General features: G+C 51.6%; 2 protein-coding genes across 2 annotated transcripts in view; one reads left to right on the top strand and one right to left on the bottom strand.

Annotated features, from left to right (window-relative positions):
• The first annotated feature begins 3,501 nt into the window (after positions 1-3,501).
• Positions 3,502-11,333, top strand: FAM131B (family with sequence similarity 131 member B). Its single transcript, XM_049775109.1, has 7 exons — positions 3,502-3,633; positions 6,287-6,396; positions 6,652-6,687; positions 7,205-7,298; positions 7,558-7,755; positions 9,759-9,902; positions 10,086-11,333. The coding sequence occupies exons 1-7, from the start codon at positions 3,606-3,608 to the stop codon at positions 10,559-10,561; spliced, it is 1,086 nt and encodes a 361-aa protein (XP_049631066.1). The 5' UTR covers positions 3,502-3,605; the 3' UTR covers positions 10,562-11,333.
• Positions 11,334-14,289: 2,956 nt separating this feature from the next.
• The window catches only part of CLCN1 (chloride voltage-gated channel 1), a 37,702-nt gene continuing 35,141 nt past the window's right edge, over positions 14,290-16,850 (bottom strand). Inside the window, exons 21-23 of the mRNA XM_049774334.1 lie at positions 15,205-15,309; positions 15,035-15,121; positions 14,290-14,625 (exon numbers count right to left, since the gene is read on the bottom strand). Coding sequence (XP_049630291.1) covers positions 14,290-14,625; positions 15,035-15,121; positions 15,205-15,309 — 528 coding nt within the window. The remainder of the gene's footprint in view (positions 14,626-15,034; positions 15,122-15,204; positions 15,310-16,850) is intronic.

The raw sequence follows: 16,850 nt of genomic DNA, 5'->3' as shown, positions 1-16,850 counted from the left end.
AAAGAAAGAAGAAGAAAGGAAAACAAGGGACCAGAGAAAGAAACAAGGGGCCAGAGGAAAAGAAAGAAAGAAAGAAAGAAAGAAAAGAAGAAAACAAGAGGCCAGAGAAAGAGAGAGAAAGAAAATAGGAAGGAAAGAAAGGAAGATAGGCAAGAAGGAAGGAAGGATGGAAGGAAGGATGGAAGGAAGGAAGGAAGGAAGGAAGGAAGGAAGGAAGGAAGGAAGGAAGGAAGGAAGGAAGGAAGGAAGGAGAAGGAAGAAAGAAAGGAAGAAAGAAAACAAGGGGTCAGAGAGACAGTACAACACGTAAGATGCTTTGTCTTGCACACAGCCAACCCAGGTTTGATCCTTGGCAACAACATGGTGCCCACTGTACCACCAGAAATAATTCTTTTTTGGGGGGCCACACCCGTTTGATGCTCAGGGGTTACTCCTGGCTAAGCACTCAGAAACTGCCCCTGGCTTGGGGGGACCATATGGGACGCTGGGGATCTAACCGTGGTCCTTCCTTGGTGAGCGCTTACAAGGCAGACACCTTACCTCTAGTGCCACTTCTCCGGCCCCCAGAAATAATTCTTGAACACAGAGCCAACAGTAAGCCCTGAGCACCATCAGGTGTGGTCCAAAAGCTCAAAAGTAAGAAATTATAAAAGAGAAAGGCAAGAGGTAGAAAGGTATGTTCATAAAATATTTCCATGAGAGTGCTGAATAAAACCATTTCCCAAACCAAGTAACTCCCCTCATTTAAAAATCAAACAGATGATCATATGAAGGTAGCCTCCAAAATGTACTTCCCATGTGAGGAGCTGAGCTTCAGCTCTTCCTCCATCTATTTCCCACAGAGGAACCAAGAGGAAGGGACTCCTAATCTGCCTATAACTCCACAGAGCACCTTCCTCACAGGGGCTGTTGGGAGTTCTTTGTCAGCTAAAAAAGTGATATTGTGATTTATTGTTGATTTCTTCTCTCTTCCATTCGCAGACTCCTCATAGATGATTCTGCCTCCTACTTCTTTGAGGAAAGAGACACCATCACATTAGAATCATTCATCTTCTGGATACCAAAGTGCCATCACCAGCTGCTGTCTGCTCCCGAGAACCTTCTGTTACTTCCGAAGAGCTGGGATCCTTCACTAACACCAAATTGCTCTCCCTGAACTTTGAGCCCATCCCTTAGGAATGTATGGTCCCAGTCATCCTTACTCATGCTTTCAGCCATCTCAGGAAATTGGTGGCCCTTAATGGTGATCTAGGTTTTACTATTAAAAAAAAAAAAACAAAACAGGACAGCCTGGAGCTATAGTAGAGTTGGTAGTACAATGGCATTTGCCTTGCACCTTGGCCAGTCCAGTTAGATCCCTGGCACCTCTCTGAGCAAACGGCCAGGAGTATGCCCTGAGCACAGTACAGCTGAGTATATCTCCAACCCCCAAAATAAAAGAAACCCTTGATTAAGCTGCTGTTTTCCTCAGAGCATCCCCACATCTGCTGGGAGTGGACAGAAAGCTTCGGTGTGGCTTTATTAATTCAGCGGATACAACAGACATAGCTTTGTTTTGGGGAACCCAGGTTTCAAAATGGAATGTTGAGTGTCTTGCTGGGTCATTTCAATGGATGCATTGAACAAAATTTAACTCCAGCAGGATTAGAAAAATAACCACCACCACCGTCAAATATATAAAAACCAAAGATTCTTAAACATATTTGTGCTTTGTAATTTTTTGGCAATCTGGAAAAACCTTGATTTCTCTCTCAGAATAATACTAAATGCAAAAAGCAGAGAATTACCAAGGAAACCATTGTATAGTTATTAGAAAAAAATGTGACATGGAGATAGCTCTGTTGCTTGGGAGGCATTCACTAAGAAAATGTAGAGACAGCTTCAATACGTTTATAATTTCAAAGCAGCACAAAGAGCACAAAGAATATTATTTTAAAATACTGTCTTAGAATAAAAAACAGCTGTCATTTTTATGAGTGATAAAGACAGGGTACAGCAATTCCAATATTACAGAGGTTTACTTTCTGCATTCTGAACTAAAGTGCGTTGGAGCCAGGGAGGTGGTCAGATAATTTCAGTAGGGGGGCGGTGTGCAGTTACATTCTAATCAGAGATCAAAGGATGTAAATTCTTCCATCCAGCTACTTCTGGTAATCTGGGTTCTATCCTTGGTGCCTGGGTTAAAAGCTCCTCCTGCCTTAGAACTTGCATCTTGCCTTGCTCAGAGAGCCTAGGAGCTCAGAGCAGCAGCAGGGAGGGGACAGAAAACGTCATTTCACCTTGGATTTGCTTCTCAAAGGGGACGTGCTAGGAAGTGCCAGCGCCGTGTTGGGGCATTCTGCCAACGTCCTGCCTGTATTTTTAGACCTTGGAATAGATAAATGGAAGGGTTACTCCTGAGATTTCGTGGATCGCCCGGCCCCGGCGACATCCATCCAGGCTCAGGGCCGGAGAAGACAAGACACGGGTTTAGGAGAGAGAGAAAAAAAAAAAAGTGAACTCTGGGATCATAATTAACCTTTCGCAGCCAGCGCATAGTTCGTGCATGCAAGTCTGTACCGCTCAGCTTGGGACCAACGGGCATACGTTCTATTCTCCCAAAGCAAAGGATCCCCAAGTTAGATCTTGTGCCTGGTCCCTAAGAAGGTTCGCAAAGCTCGGACTAGCGCATCTTACCGCGCCGCGCTTGCAGACTTCGCGCTCTGTTTGGGTGCGCAAATGCGCTCCCTGGAAACCCCCGAGAGAACGAGCTGGAGACGGTCCCCCGCTGCGGGCATCCCAGAGGAGGGCTCTGGGGATTAAAAATAAATAAATAAATAAATAAATAAATAAATAAATAAATTAGTATAGATGGGCTATGGTTCCCCAGACCCTTCTGGCCACCTAGCTTAACCCCCATCCCACTCTCCTTTAAGCATCCCCACCCAAGCTCCAAAACCAAACCACCAGAACCAAAGGGTAAAGAGAGGAAGGAAAGGGTGATGAACCCCAGCGCGTAATCTCGGGGGTCTCAGTTTGCGCCCCCATCCAGTCAGCACGGAAGGGATATGGTTCCCCAGACCTCGCGGACCATCTAGCGTCACCCCCCATCCCACTCTCCTCTAAGCATCCCCACCCCATCCCCAAAACCACCAGAACCAAAGGGCAGAGGGAGCGAACGGTGATGAACCTTGGGGCGTAATCTCGGGGTCTCCGAGATTACGGAAGGACTGAGGCTGGCCGAAAGGGGAAAGATAGGGGGCCGCAGCTGGAACCAGCAGCCCCCAGCCCCAGCAGAGCCGAGCCGAGCCGAGCCGCGGGTCCCGGTCCCGGTCCCCCGCGGGAGCGCTGTGCGCGGAGAGCGCGCCGCGGGATCGGGGGGGCCGGGGCGGGGAGGCGCCGCGCGCAGCCAATCCCGGGGCCGCCCCCTCCCCGCCGCCGGGTGCCGAGTCGGGGCGGGGGAGCCGGGCGGCGGCGGCGGCGGCGGCGGCGGCGGCGGGAGGGATGGAGAGGGCGGGCGGTGCGGAGCCGAGCGGAGACGGCCACGGCGCTGCAGAGCGGCTGGGGCGGCGGCGCGGCTCCCGGCGCTCCCCCCGGCGCGCCCCGACTCGCCAGGCCCCGGAGCCATGGGCTGCATCGGCTCCCGGACCGTGGGTGGGTACCTCGGCGCGGCGGCGGGGCGCGGGGGACCGCTCCGCGCCCGGGGGCCCTCTCCTCCACCCTCCGCGTTGCCCCGGCCTGCTCCCCGCACTGTCCCCCTCTTCTCCTGCCGAGTCCCCTCGCCTCGCTCCCGGCTCTGCTGGCTCCGGCTCCAGCTCCGCGGCGCCAAGCGCGGCGGTCCCTCCGCATCCTTCATCCTTTGCATCTTTTGCATCTGCTGCTTCTCTCCTCCCTCGGCTCTGGCCCCTTACTCTCGGGAACCCCTCGCCTTGCACCCGGCGCCCCCCTCTTCCTTTCCCGCGTTCCTTTCTGGAGAAGTCCCCCTCATCCTAGCCCAGAACCCCGAGTCTTTCTGGCATGGCCCCCTCCTCCCTATGCGCACCGCCTGCCTGCCTGCCTGCCAGCCTGCCTGCCTGGGGTGTCCATCCAACCATCCACATCCTTCCATCCTTCCATCCATCCTCCCGGCTGCCTTTTTTCTCTCCCGGCTCGCTTTGTTCACGTGCATTTGCCCTCCGGGGCGGGGGCGGGCTGCCCGGGGCCTCGGGGAGGCACAGTTGGGGTGCACGCCCGGAGAGATCGCGGCCAGGCTGGGTCGGGGGCGCGCGGGGTGTGAGACGCGGCGCGGCGCGGGTCGGGGGACGCGCGCCCTGGAGGGTGCGGCTGGCGGGCGGGCGGGCGCGGCCACCCAGGACCAGGCTGCACCTGTCCGCGGGGGCCGCGGGGCGGGGCCGCCCCTTTATTTACCTTGGACTTGGGGGAGGGACGAGACGCCTCCTCGGAAGTCGTTTTCTCCCGGGAACCCAGGTCCCCCTCGCCACCTCGCACCCCAGGCATTCCCCCTGCACGCTCCCAGCTCCACCGATTTGCCCAGCCCTCGCCCCACCTCCCACCCCATATTTTCCCCATTCGAACTCCCAGTTTCTCCCGCCCACACGCCCCAGTGACCTCAGGCTGAGAGAATTAAGTCGTATTATTATTACCAACAAACTCACTCTCCCCGGAAGCCTGATTTCTCTGAGACCCGATTTATTGCCATGGCTACCCCCTCCTCCCCTGCTTTCTCCTTTTTTTCAGGGCTCTCTCTCCCTCCCCCTCCCCGCCCCCCACGGCTCTGACTCAGCTCTCCCTCTTCTACAAAGGCCACCCCCTCCCTCCCCTCTCTCCCACTCTGCCCTCCCCACCACCACCCTGCAGAGATTGTTTTGGGCCTACCCCTTGCCTGGCTCTTTCTCCATCCAGACTCCAGATGTCAACCGTTTCCCCTCTTCCCCCCACTCCCAGAGCCCCAGAGCCTCTGGTCTGACCCCAGAGCAGACCCAAGACCCACCTCCCAAAGACCCCTAGTCAGTCATACATTCGCTCTCTGAGTACCAGCTCAGTCAAATGACAAGTGCCTCTTTCTGCCCAAGGCCCTTCTCAGCTCACCCCTTCTACCCTAACCCTAAAATACTATAAATGCTTATGCTGAAAGGATCACTAGGGTCACATGGTTCCTCGCTTAGTCCTTCACAGCCACCCAATTGGGCATTATTTCTATCTCCCTGTTTTGTTTTGTTTTGTTTTTATATTTATGTTTGTTTGTTTGTTTGTTTGGAGCCACACCCAGTGGTGCTCAGAGATCTCTCCTGGCTCAGCACTCAGGGATCACTCCTGGCAGGACTAGGTGGACCATATGGGGTTCCAGGAATCAAAGCTGGGTCAAGTCAAGGCAGATGCCTTACCTGCTGTACTGTCGTTCTGGCCCATCCATATCTTCACATCTTCCATAAAAGCCCCCTCATTTAATGATTGCCCCCAGTTTCCACTTGAGTTATTCCTCAAATTATGTCCACCTCCTCTGCCAGTCTTTTGTCTGCCCTTTGACTTATGTAGTACCTTTACTCTTTTCCTTCTTTAAAAAAAGTCCCCAGGGCTCGCTTCCAGCTCTGCCTCCTCTCTCCTCTTGAATCAATCACTTGTTTCCCAAAGACCAGAAGGATTCCAAATCACTTTTGCTTTCTCTGTGCTCATGGCAGCAGATCATACTCCTGTATCAGGCCCATGTAGGGCACAATCACCGATCAGGGTAGGGTCAGTAACTTAATAATTCTATTTTAATGTTTACATACACAACACCAGCCCACCTTCCCTGAGGGTTCCAAATGTAGGGTTCCCTGAGCAAGACATTTCTGCCACCTCAAAAACACCCAAGCTGACACAAAACTCCCCCAATGCTAGGAGTCCCGTGTTTGCAGAAACAACAAAGATGAGCACAGCCTATGTACACTCCTGTGTTCAGCCCCTGGGAGATGTTTCAGAAACAGAGAGAAAGCCCTTTTCTTACATTTCAACCACAAGCAAGCAAGAAAACCATCTAGTACTTTCCTGAGTGTCCTCCCTAGTCTGAGCAGAAATGCTCGTTATTTCTCTTACCAAAAATGGAGAGTATGCAGAGGGGGCTCCCCAGAAGTGGGCCAGCCGCAGAGAAGTGAGTGGTTGCTGGAGAGGAGGGGAGATTTTAGAACCTTGCTTGTGCCTCCTCTATAAGAAGCCCACAACAGGGGTTTTAGAAAGGGGTGCTGGTGTACTCAATAAAAACAGTAGGGAAAAAAAAGAAAGGGGTGCTGGGGGGGGGTTGGCAACAGCACAGCTATCTTAATTTCAGGGAACGAGGTCATCGCTGTGGATTGGAAAGGTCTGAAGGATGTGGACCAGATCAACATGGACAGCACCAGCTCGCTGCATGGCAGCAGCCTGCACCGGACATCTACTGAGGTGAGCCCCACCCACCCCATGGACCCTGAGAATCATCCTAAGCAAAGCCTCTTGGGTGCTTGCTCCTGAGTGATCTCTCAAAATTCTAGGACTACTCTCTATCCTTCCTATTCTCACAGGCCTCCCTCCAGCTTTTCCTGCATTAATTAAGAAAGCTGCCCTTGCCTCTCAATTCTAGAAGTCCCTCAGAGTAATTGAGAGGCAAAGGGGTATACCTATATTCTGGGGAGTTCCCATTATGCTCTCTCTCCACAGCAAACCAGAACTGACTTCTCCTGGGATGGCATCAATGTGAGTGTAGCTTCCCTCCAAATCTTCCATCAAGCTCCCTCCTCCTGGCACCAGCCAGCACTGGGAACTCCCATATTCACCCCTATCCTCTTCTCTATACACACTTTCAAGGGGGTCCTGCTTTTCCTTTTCATGTGCCTGAGTTCCTTTCCTTCCTCCTGGAACTGGGACCCGTTCTCCACATAGACAGTACCCTTCCCTCATTTCTTTAATTAAAATGTTTTTAAAATAAATATTAATTGAATTACTGTGAGATATAATTACAAAGTTGTTCATGATTGAATTTTAGTCATACAGTGTCCATCACTAGGGCACATTTCCCGCCATCAATGTCCCATTTCCCTCCTACCCTCCCCATGTCATCTCCCCTGCCTGCCTGCCTGCCTGCCTCTATGGCAGATATCTTTCTCTCCCTCTCTTTTCCTCCCTCTCTTCCTGCCCCTCCCTCTCTCTGTCTCTGTCTCTCTCTCTCCTCCTCCTCTTCCTCTCTCTCCCTCTCCTACTGCCCTGACCCCAGCTCTCCATGGAGGACACCACTTCTATTCTTCCGAAGCTGAAGCGAAACTCAAACGCCTATGGCATTGGGGCGCTGGCCAAGTCATCATTCTCAGGTGCGACAGCTGCCTAGGGAACCCTGCATGGAAAAATTCCTGACAATTCCTGAACCCTTACTTCTTGAACCCTGGAAAAGACCCATACCTCCTCCCTTGCCTTTCTAGCCCTTTTTGCCAGCCTCTCTTCTCCTCCAGGCTGCACCCTTCCCACCAGAAGTGCCTCTTTTGGAGCTTCCCAAACCATGGGGTGGAGGTTGGAACCCTGGTTGAGTGTTCATCTCATTCCAGAGGATGTGGGTCATGTCTGGCCTCTTAGGGATTTCAAGAAGCATGAAGGACCATGTGACAAAGCCCACGGCCATGGGCCAGGGCCGAGTGGCCCACATGATTGAGTGGCAGGGCTGGGGAAAGGCGCCCGCCATTCAGCCTCAACACAGCCATGAAGCCGTGCGCAGGGACACAGATGCCTACTCCGACCTCAGCGACGGCGAGAAGGAGGCACGTTTCCTTGCAGGTACCTAGCCCAGCCCCTCAGGAGACACATTGGGGGAATGGCCCAAAACGAATCCTCTTGCTCAGTCCCATTTCCAAATTACTTATACCCGAACAATAGCCATCAAACTCAGTTTTCCCAAGCGGCTCTACTTTCAAGAACTTTGTTTCTTCTGACTTAAAAAATATTATCTCCAAATAGGAAGAGAAAATAGGCTAGAGAGTTAGGAAAAGTGGGGAGGGCACTAGCCTTTTATGTGCCCAGCTGACCCAGGTTCAATTTCTAGCATCCCATATGATCCCTAAGCCCTGTCAGGAGTGATTAATGAGCTCAAAGCCAGGAGTATTCCCTGAGCATTGCAGGGTGTGGCAAACAACAAAACAAAACAAAACCCAAACATCAAAAAAACACCAATCTGGGCCCAGAGAGATAGCACAGAGGCGTTTGCCTTGTAAGCAGCCGATCCAGGACCAAAGGTGGTTGGTTCGAATCCCGGTGTCCCATATGGTCCCCCGTGCCTGCCAGGAGCTATTTCTGAGCAGACAGCCAGGAGTAACCCCTGAGCACCGCCGGGTGTGGCCCAAAAACAAAAACAAACAAACAAAAACACCAATCCAAAAATGAAGAGGAGTTCATTTGTCAGGATGCTTTCTTCCACAGAGGGCTATGACCTAACTCTGTACTTGAGTAGAATACTCTAAAAGACATTTTCTATTCATGAGGAAAAGGAGAAGACAGCCTTGGGCATCTCTTTCCCTGGCCTCTGAGCATGATGCAGTCCTGATCTCACTTGGCTCATGGCCTGTGGCAATGTCCAGAAGATGAAGAGATGTGTGTGTGTGTGTGTGTGTGTGTGTGTGTATGAGGAGAGGGTGGTGTGCTGGTGAAGAACATATGTTTCAGGAAAGTAAGGGACCAATATAGGACACCTCGTGGCAGAGCTCAGGGGAAAAACTGAGGAAGAATGACAGAACTGAAAAAGAAAGGGGTACTGGAGTGTTGGTGGAAGAAATAACTTAGGGCAGGGGAGACCAACATGTAGGAGGGAGGGGAGAGGCACAAGGCAGTTGCCTGGATGCAAGTCAGTTTATTCACTTAATCAGCTCAGCCTGACTCTCCCATTTTACTTTCCCTTCCCTCTAATACCTTCTCCTTTCCACTCTGTATCATTATGGACCTACCACTCCATGATGTTCCTTTGGGATTTTCAATCTTAAACTCTGCCATCTAGATTTTCTCTCTCCTTGGCTACCTAATAATACTGCTAAGCCTAAAATCTTTTAAACACAAACGTTTGCAACTCTCTAGTTTGACTTACATAGGATGTCTCACCAGAAGCACCCCCACCTTCACCTGACATCTAAATCTGATTTCCTGGGAAGTTTCCCCATGTTTTTACCTTGTTTGGGGGTTTCTACGGAAGCCCTGCAGCCCAATATTGTAGCCAGTGGTCACTTGTGGTTGCTAAGAACTTGGTGTGTGGCTCGTAAGTGTAAAATACTACCTAGATGACAAAGACTAGATTGTGGATGAGAGAACAGAAAGTGCCCCATAAAGGGACTGGAGCGATAGTACAGCAAAGAAGGCATTTGCCTTGAATGCATCCAGAGTTCCATCCCTGACACCACCCCAGAGAGTTATCAAGCCCTGCTAGGAATGATCCCTAAGCGCAGTCAGGAGTAGGTCCTGAGCATCCTTGGGTGTGGACCCCCAAAAAATAATGAAGTAAAGTACCTCATTAATTACTTTCATATGGGTTAAAGTGACTTTGTATATTGCAGTGTATGTTGAAGTGACTTTTTCATCTATTGGCTGAATAATTGTAAATTACTGATTATTAACCTTTTCATCTATCAGCTGAATGTTATAAGTTAATCTCTCTTATTTATGATGTTCTTTACTTTGTCTAACATTACCTCAGGGTCCTGCCTTCTGTTCCCCTCCTCTCTACTGTTTCCCTAATCCTTTTGCATGTGTCTAAGGGTCCATAAAATATCTGCTCATAACTATGTTTCTCCTCCCAGGGGTCATGGAACAGTTTGCCATCTCTGAGGCCACCCTCATGGCCTGGTCGTCCATGGATGGCGAAGACCTGAGTGTCAATTCTGCCCAGGAGCCTTTGGGTTGCAACTACAGTGATAACTACCAGGAGCTTATGGAGAGTCAGGGTGAGGGATGGTTTTAGAATCCAATTCCAACTGTATAGGCTACCCCTATACAGTCCTCCTGTGACCCAAGACTTGCTGTTCTCCACATCCTTTTCCTTCTTTATGTCCCACATTGAATTCTCTGTGCTCCCGCTCCTTTGCTCCTTTCTGCGTTGTGTTTGACTGCCATGATTTTCTTTACAGATGCCCTGGCTCAAGGCCCCCTGGATGGATGGCCTCACTCCTATGTGTCCCAAGGCATGTACTGTCTGGGGTCTTCAGACGCCTGGGAAGCAAGCGACCAGTCCCTCATTGCCTCTCCAGCCACCGGATCCTACCTTGGCCCTGCCTTTGATGACTCACAGCCAAGCTTGCATGAGATCGGGCCTTCCCAGTCTGCTTCGGGATATTCGACTCAGAAGCCTCCGCCTTTTCTGGGTGTGGACACTGACTGGGCACCAGGGGTGGGCGGGGTGGACCTGGCCAGGGGCCCTTCAGATGAGGAGGAGAAGAAGCCACTGGCACCCGAGGAAGAAGAAGATGCAGGATGCCGAGACCTCGAGTCACTCTCCCCACGGGAAGATCCCGAGATGGCCACGGCACTCAGCCGGAAGGTGTCTGACGTCACATCTTCAGGTGTGCAGTCTTTTGACGAGGAGGAGGGTGATGCCAACAATTAGCTTCCTCCCACCCAACTGTGGGGCACGGCTGTAACAACCCCATCCTAGCTGGAAAAGCAGAGGGCATATGTGTGGGGTCCCACCCAGGCTAATGCTCTAGAAAGTGGAAACTGAGACCCCGACCGCCAGGGGGACATGGACTTTGCTTGGCTGCAGGCTCTGGGTCTGAGAGGATGGAGCTCCTGGTGGATGATGTGTGGCTGATGCCCAACTGGATCTCAGCCCTTTGCTCTCTGATTGTGTCTTCCAGAGCTTCGGCAGCCATGGCAATATGATGCCTCCTTTCTCCATGTCACTCTTGCTTTTCCTAACTCTGGCTGCCCTGGCTCATTTCAACCATGAAGCACAGACCTTTGGGGGCCATCAGACATGGCTCATGGAGAGCCATGTCCAGGCCACATGCCTTGGGAGGGGTGGGCACTTTAGCTTGTGAGATCTGAGCCACACAGAGGAAGTGATGTGGCAGCAGGGATGCTGCCCAGAGACCAACTCCCTGCTGAGAGCAAGAACAAGCAAGGCCACTAATTCTGAAATCCTGAGGATCTGGGGAAAGAACCCAGCTGGGGCTGGGGTTCCAGCTCCTGCTTCCTCTTTTTGCCTTCTTCCAATCCCCGCTCTGGAAATCCAGGCCCTAAAGAGGGGTGGCATGGAGAGAATGCAGAGGGGAGGGGTTCTGGTCAGGTGAGAAAGCATGAGGGCAGCCTCTCCCTCCATAACCTCCCCCCTCCACAATTCTCTGGAGCTGTTTACACTTTTCTCTTTGCCTTTTCTACATTTTTGTAATTTCTTGGGGACTCAGGGTTGAGTGGGGTGGAGGGAGGAGCCGGTGCTGCCAGGCTTGGGCCGGTGGATGTTTGCTGAGGGGAGTGTGGTCATTCTTTCCTTTTGCCCTTCTTCAACTCCTCCACGGGTCTCACTGCCTGCCAAGACCTCCTGTAGGGAAGAAGAGTCTTCCTTCCAGGATGGGGGTTCAGTGCAAGACAGACAAGCTCCTGAAATTGCTTGCCCCCTCCCCACTGCCCCCAATCCCAATTCCATTCTTGCATCCCACAAAGCCTCAGTATTTCCCTTACAGGTTGTGATGGCAGGGGACAGGGTAGGGCTGCCTACCTCCCTTCCCCATAGCAGGTCCCGGGATCTGGATCCTTGTTCTGGGCAGGAGAGAGAAGCCATCTGAGGAGTGAGGTGCCACTTGCTGCCTCCTAATTTCCAGAGTCTGCCTATGGCTCAAAGCATCCTGTCCTAGTTCCACTCCTCTCAGTGAAGGGGATACTGTTCCTCTCCCATACTCTGGGAACTAGTCCCCTCCAGCTCCAGGTTCCAGACTTGGGTTTTATATATTGAAGAGGCTGAGGGAGTTAGGCTGTTCTTTCTGTGGGTGAGCCTGGTCCCATGCAAACACACAATACACACACACACACACACAAACACACACACACACACACACCGCAGTTCACACTTTTCTACACACATGCTCCTGAAATACAACTGAGGTTGGTGTTCCAGGTGTTCCTAAGGGATTTCCTAGAAAGACTGTCAGTCATACGGAGAGCAGGGATAATGCAGTCTCTTAACTGTTGTGAGGCTGCCTAGAAGCAAGGTGCTCCCTGTGTCTGGTTGTCAGCTGTCCCTGGAGGCCCTGACCTCAGTTTTGGGAGCCTTGGGAAGTAGTCTGCTGTGCCTCAGTCTGCTGCCCAGAGACCTGGGGCTTGCATGCTTGGCTTTGTCTCCTCCCACAGACTTCCCGTCTCTGTGCCTGGTGAACCTGCTTTTCCTCCAAGTCCCGTCCCCACAGTGCCCCCAATTCTGTCCCATGCCTCCATGGACTCCAGATTGTGAGTGGATTCATTTATCACCACTCCTTTTTCGCTCAGGGCCTGGAGTGAGGGACAGTGGATCCAACAAGCTCTCCTCCCTGCCTTTCCCTGGAAGCTAAAAGGCTCTGCAGAAAGATGCTGGCAAAGTTGGAGGAATCTCTAGAGCTCAGGGCTCAGCAGAGCAGAGGGGCAGGCGAGCTAGGACCACAGGCTCCTTCTAGAACTCTACTGGAGAGAGGAGCTGCCTCTGGTGCTGGGGGCGGGGTGCATGGGGTTTGCTTATAGCCAATTTTAGGGTGGGGGGCATGTGCAGAAAGAACTGAGGGTGGGGTCACTTTTCCTTTGGGCTTCAAGGCTGTGCCGCACGTTTTCACAGCAGCCCCTCAACACGGCTGGTTTTCTGTTCTTGTGAATGAAATGCTCTTGCTCAATGATTTCCTTGGGGTGGGGTGGGGGGTGTGCGCTTTCATTTTCAAGTCACTTTATTAAATGAAAATCCAAATCTTCCATTTCTCCCTTCCTCTGCCCCTCCCTGTTTCCTTCTGCTCCTCTGGTGGAGTGGGTCGAGGGGAGACCTCCAGCCCCACTGGAGTTTCTTCTCTTCTCCTGGATCCCCCACCTACACTGCCCATCCATCATCTTCTGGTCTGGGAGCATCCTTATTTCTGGCTTGTCTCAGCATGCTTTCTTAAAGTGGCACTCCCGGCCCAGGCCCAAGAGAGAGTCTATGACATATATCACAGAGAGAATTATATACAAATATATAAATATTATAGATTATATACACACGGGCACAGGCTCCAATGCCCATGCCAGCCCCCCCCAACCCAGGTCTCACTCAGCCTCTCTCTAGGCCTGGGGTTTGTAGGGGGGGATGTCACAGGTGATAGTTGATCAGTGGCACTAAACCATGTGGTGGCATCTTTGGACTATGAGTGTCTTCTTTGGGTGATGAAGGAGAACTGGGTACAGAGGAGGGAGGGAGAAAGGGTTGGGTGTGTGTATGTGTGTGCAAGAATACCAGGCCTACAGAGAAGAGAATAGCTAGGGGTCTGTGATCAAGTACATCTGGGTGCTCTGGGCACACAGTTGCTTCCATAGGGCAAGAGGTGCCAGGCATTTGAGGCTCTCATTTGCCCATGTGTGGGAGGCAACAGGGAGTCCAGCCACTTGGACATGGGGTCTCCTCCAACTCCCTATCTGCCTCAGAGGACCTGTTGAGCCAGGGCCTTTCTGCCTAAGGCCTGGTTGCTGGCAGAAGCAGCTGAAGGGAGGGCAAAGGTGGCCTCAGGGCAGGGCAGGCCTAGGTGAGGAGGAGTGCTCTGTGCTCTCTAGAAAGAGGTAGGGAGGCATCTCTGGGGTCTTCACCCCCAGAGTCTCCTTCCACCTGTGCAGCTTCATGCAGGATGAAGAGTGAGAGGTGATGGCCATTCTCCTTTCTATCCTGGGCACAGAGAGTGGAAGCCAGGTGGAATCTAGAGGCAGAATGTGGGAAGTGGATATAGACAAGTGGGAGAATTGAGCAGAGAAGGTGATCACATCAGTTGAAAGTTTTGTAGGGCTCTCTCAACCCACCCACTGTGGAAGATGAACTATCCTTCAACTGGGGAAACTTAGAAAACTTAGGGATGTGGGATCTAGTGTAGCAAAGTGTCCCCTCCCTTCCTCCTGTTGGCCTCAAAGTTTAGAAGAGCCTTTGGGCTCTCAGAGGCCCTTCTGAGGGCCAGAAGCCCTGTCCAGCTGGGCATGAGACAAAATAGCCCATCCCACAATCTCAGGCTCCCTGCTACCACCTCTTTCTGTCTCTACTACCTGGTTTTCTCCATCTCAGAATGTGCCTGACTGTCCCTTCACAGCTGCATCTTCCCCACACAGCTGGATCCTCCTCTCTAAGCCCACCCCTAGGAGCCGTCACAGCATCAGTTCCTCCTCCTCATCCGTGGACCGCAGGCTAGGGCCCTGTAAGATGTCAGCCAGCTCATCTTGGGGTGCAGGCCCCTCCACCAGCTCCAGCTCCTCCAGTTCATCCCCTGCTTTGGCTGGAGCCTGGGAGAGAGGGGGCTCTGGTGAAGAGACAGGGTCTGGCATCTTCTCTGCACCAGTGGGGCCCTCAGGCACACTCCAGGGCTCCACAGAAGGGGCCAGACCCCCAGAATTTCTTCGAGTTGAAGTTGTATTCCGAAAGCTGGCTAGGGGTGGGCGAAGCTGCAGCCCAGACTCGGTGTGGCCTTCAATGGCCTTCTGGAGCTGAGAGTGGAGAAAAAGGGAAAGAGAATGACATGGAGAAGAAGAGAGGTGAAAGCATGAGGTACTGGGCAGGAGAGAAGATAGATGCAAAGGCAAGAGACAAGAAAGGGTAGAGAAGTGGCAAGGTTGATAGTTGGGCTGGGAAGGGAAGGAAGAAAGGCAATGGACTACAGGACCCCTGTAAAACCCATCCCAGGCCCTCCTTCCACCAGACCTATCTTCCATCTTCCATGGTTTCCCCAAGGAAACTGACTTATGCCCTGAGTACTCAGCCCATGCCAGCTCCAGATTAGTGGCTTTACTCTCTCCATGAAAAACAGAGGGGAGTCTGGGATGGGAAACCATTTTTCCTCCATTGCGTTTCCCCTTCTTTGGGACCCACCCTCCCTCCTACCACCCAGAGCATTACCTCCTCCAGGGCCAGCACGCCCCTGAGCTTCCCCATGCTGGTCACGTAGGCCAGGTGGAGGCCCAGGAGTGAGAAGAGCGTGTGAGTCTGGGTGGAGAGAGTGGCAGTGAGTGCTGGGCTGGTTCCAGCTTCCTTCCTAGCCCTCCACACAAGGCTGGACCTAAACTTACCTTGTGCAGGGATGTCTGCTCTACCAACTGGAAAGGAGACTGGTCGATACAACAGCAGTCAAAGCATACAGGCTGGCTCAGCTGCTCCTGCTCCCAGGCCTCAATCTGTGGGACAGTCAGTCCAGAGGACCGTGAAGATCCTTCAGCCTCAGATTCTCAGGTCCTTCAGACTCAACCCTTCTACCCAGATCATTTGAACTCCACCCTTGTGCCCAGGGCTCCGTATGTCTCCTTGCCTTCCTAATGGGACTTTTCTCCCCAATCACTGTCATCACTCCAAACAGGGTTTCCTCTCTCAGGTCCTGGTATACCACTTGTTTGCTATTGTCCACTACCTTTCTGTTCTGTCTTGCACAACTAGTGACTGGTGACCCAGGCTGCTGGTAACCCATCAGAGCTGCCTTCCTATTTCCATCTTTGCTGTTTGCATCTTTCCAACTTGCTCCCACCCACCCCATTCTGAATTTCTAGTGATCCCAGGAGGGGGCATGCTTTGCTGGTCTCTCTTCCCAAGCAAAGTCAATCTTGCTCACTTTCCAGTCAGCATCTGTGCTATGTCAGTGTACTGGACATGAACCCTGGCAGGCTGTTACCAAGAATCAGATGCTGCATCTTGAGAAGGAACTAGCTTTGGGATGAGAGCCATATTTTTGTGATCAAGGCACTTGCATGTAATCAACCCAGGATCAATCCCTGTCCTCTCATATGATTCCTGGAGTACTACTAAGAGTGATTCTGGACTGCAGAGCCAGAAGTTAGCCCTAAGCACCACTGGGTGTGACCAAAAAAATTAAAAACAAAAACAACAACAACAAAAAACCCATAGAGAAGGAATTAGCTCTATCACCTTCCATGCAGTGGGTCTTGGTAAGTATTGGTAGAATTGGATGAGTTGCACTGGGTCCTATGATATCAGTTGAGTAGGGTTATTTGTGTATGCTTTTGGTATGTTATGTTTCATGAAAGTACACAGACCAAGCTCCTCTTGACTTTGTTCCTGAGTGCTGACGTTCCCCAAGATTTCAAATAATTCTGCATAGCCCAGAGTCTCATAAATGAATCTTAAATTTTTCTTTCAGTCCTTTGTTTTATTTTATTTTTGTGGCCATACCCAGTGACATCCAGGGGTTCTACATTCAAGAACTACTCCTGGAAGTACTTGAAATACCATATGAAAAGCCAAAGGGTCAAACCCAGTTCAGCCACTTGCAAGGCAAGTGCCCACCAATAAACTATCTCTCTGGTCCCTCTGTCTCTCTTTTGATGGTGAACTAGTTTATTGCTTTTCTACCTGTCAAAATCTATGCCCTGCAAAGCTTTCAAGGATATCCCCAAAGGACAGGCCCTTATTTTCAAGTTCAGCATTTTGGGCTCACTCTCCATCTGTCCATCCCTGATTTTTCTTGACTGTAATCACCACCCAAAGAGTGCATCTCCCCTAAGAAAGAAGATAAAACTGCTCACACTATATGAGATGATTGGTTCCTGTCCCCCCACTTAGCAGGTATGTTCATTCAGACACTTTATGACCAGAACAGGGAACTCCTCTCTTATTCTAGCCAATTTGGCTGCTCCTGTCTTCCTGGACCTTCCTGTGGTCACTCCAGCTGTCCCTTTAGCAACTATGGAAATGACCACAAAATCAT

This window comes from Suncus etruscus, chromosome 1 (assembly GCF_024139225.1).
Source record: "Suncus etruscus isolate mSunEtr1 chromosome 1, mSunEtr1.pri.cur, whole genome shotgun sequence".
Lineage (NCBI taxonomy): Eukaryota > Metazoa > Chordata > Mammalia > Eulipotyphla > Soricidae > Suncus > Suncus etruscus.
This window is presented reverse-complemented; position numbering and strand designations above follow the sequence as displayed.

What these genes read in the sequence shown, in the direction of transcription:
- FAM131B (XM_049775109.1), top strand. Translation starts at nt 3,606, where the DNA reads ATGGGCTGCATCGGCTCCCGGACCGTGG. An exon ending in TCTCCTGGGATGGCATCAAT is followed by an intron (nt 6,688 to 7,204) that starts GTGAGTGTAGCT and finishes CCCTGACCCCAG; the next exon opens with CTCTCCATGGAGGACACCAC. An exon ending in GGAGCTTATGGAGAGTCAGG is followed by an intron (nt 9,903 to 10,085) that starts GTGAGGGATGGT and finishes TTTTCTTTACAG; the next exon opens with ATGCCCTGGCTCAAGGCCCC.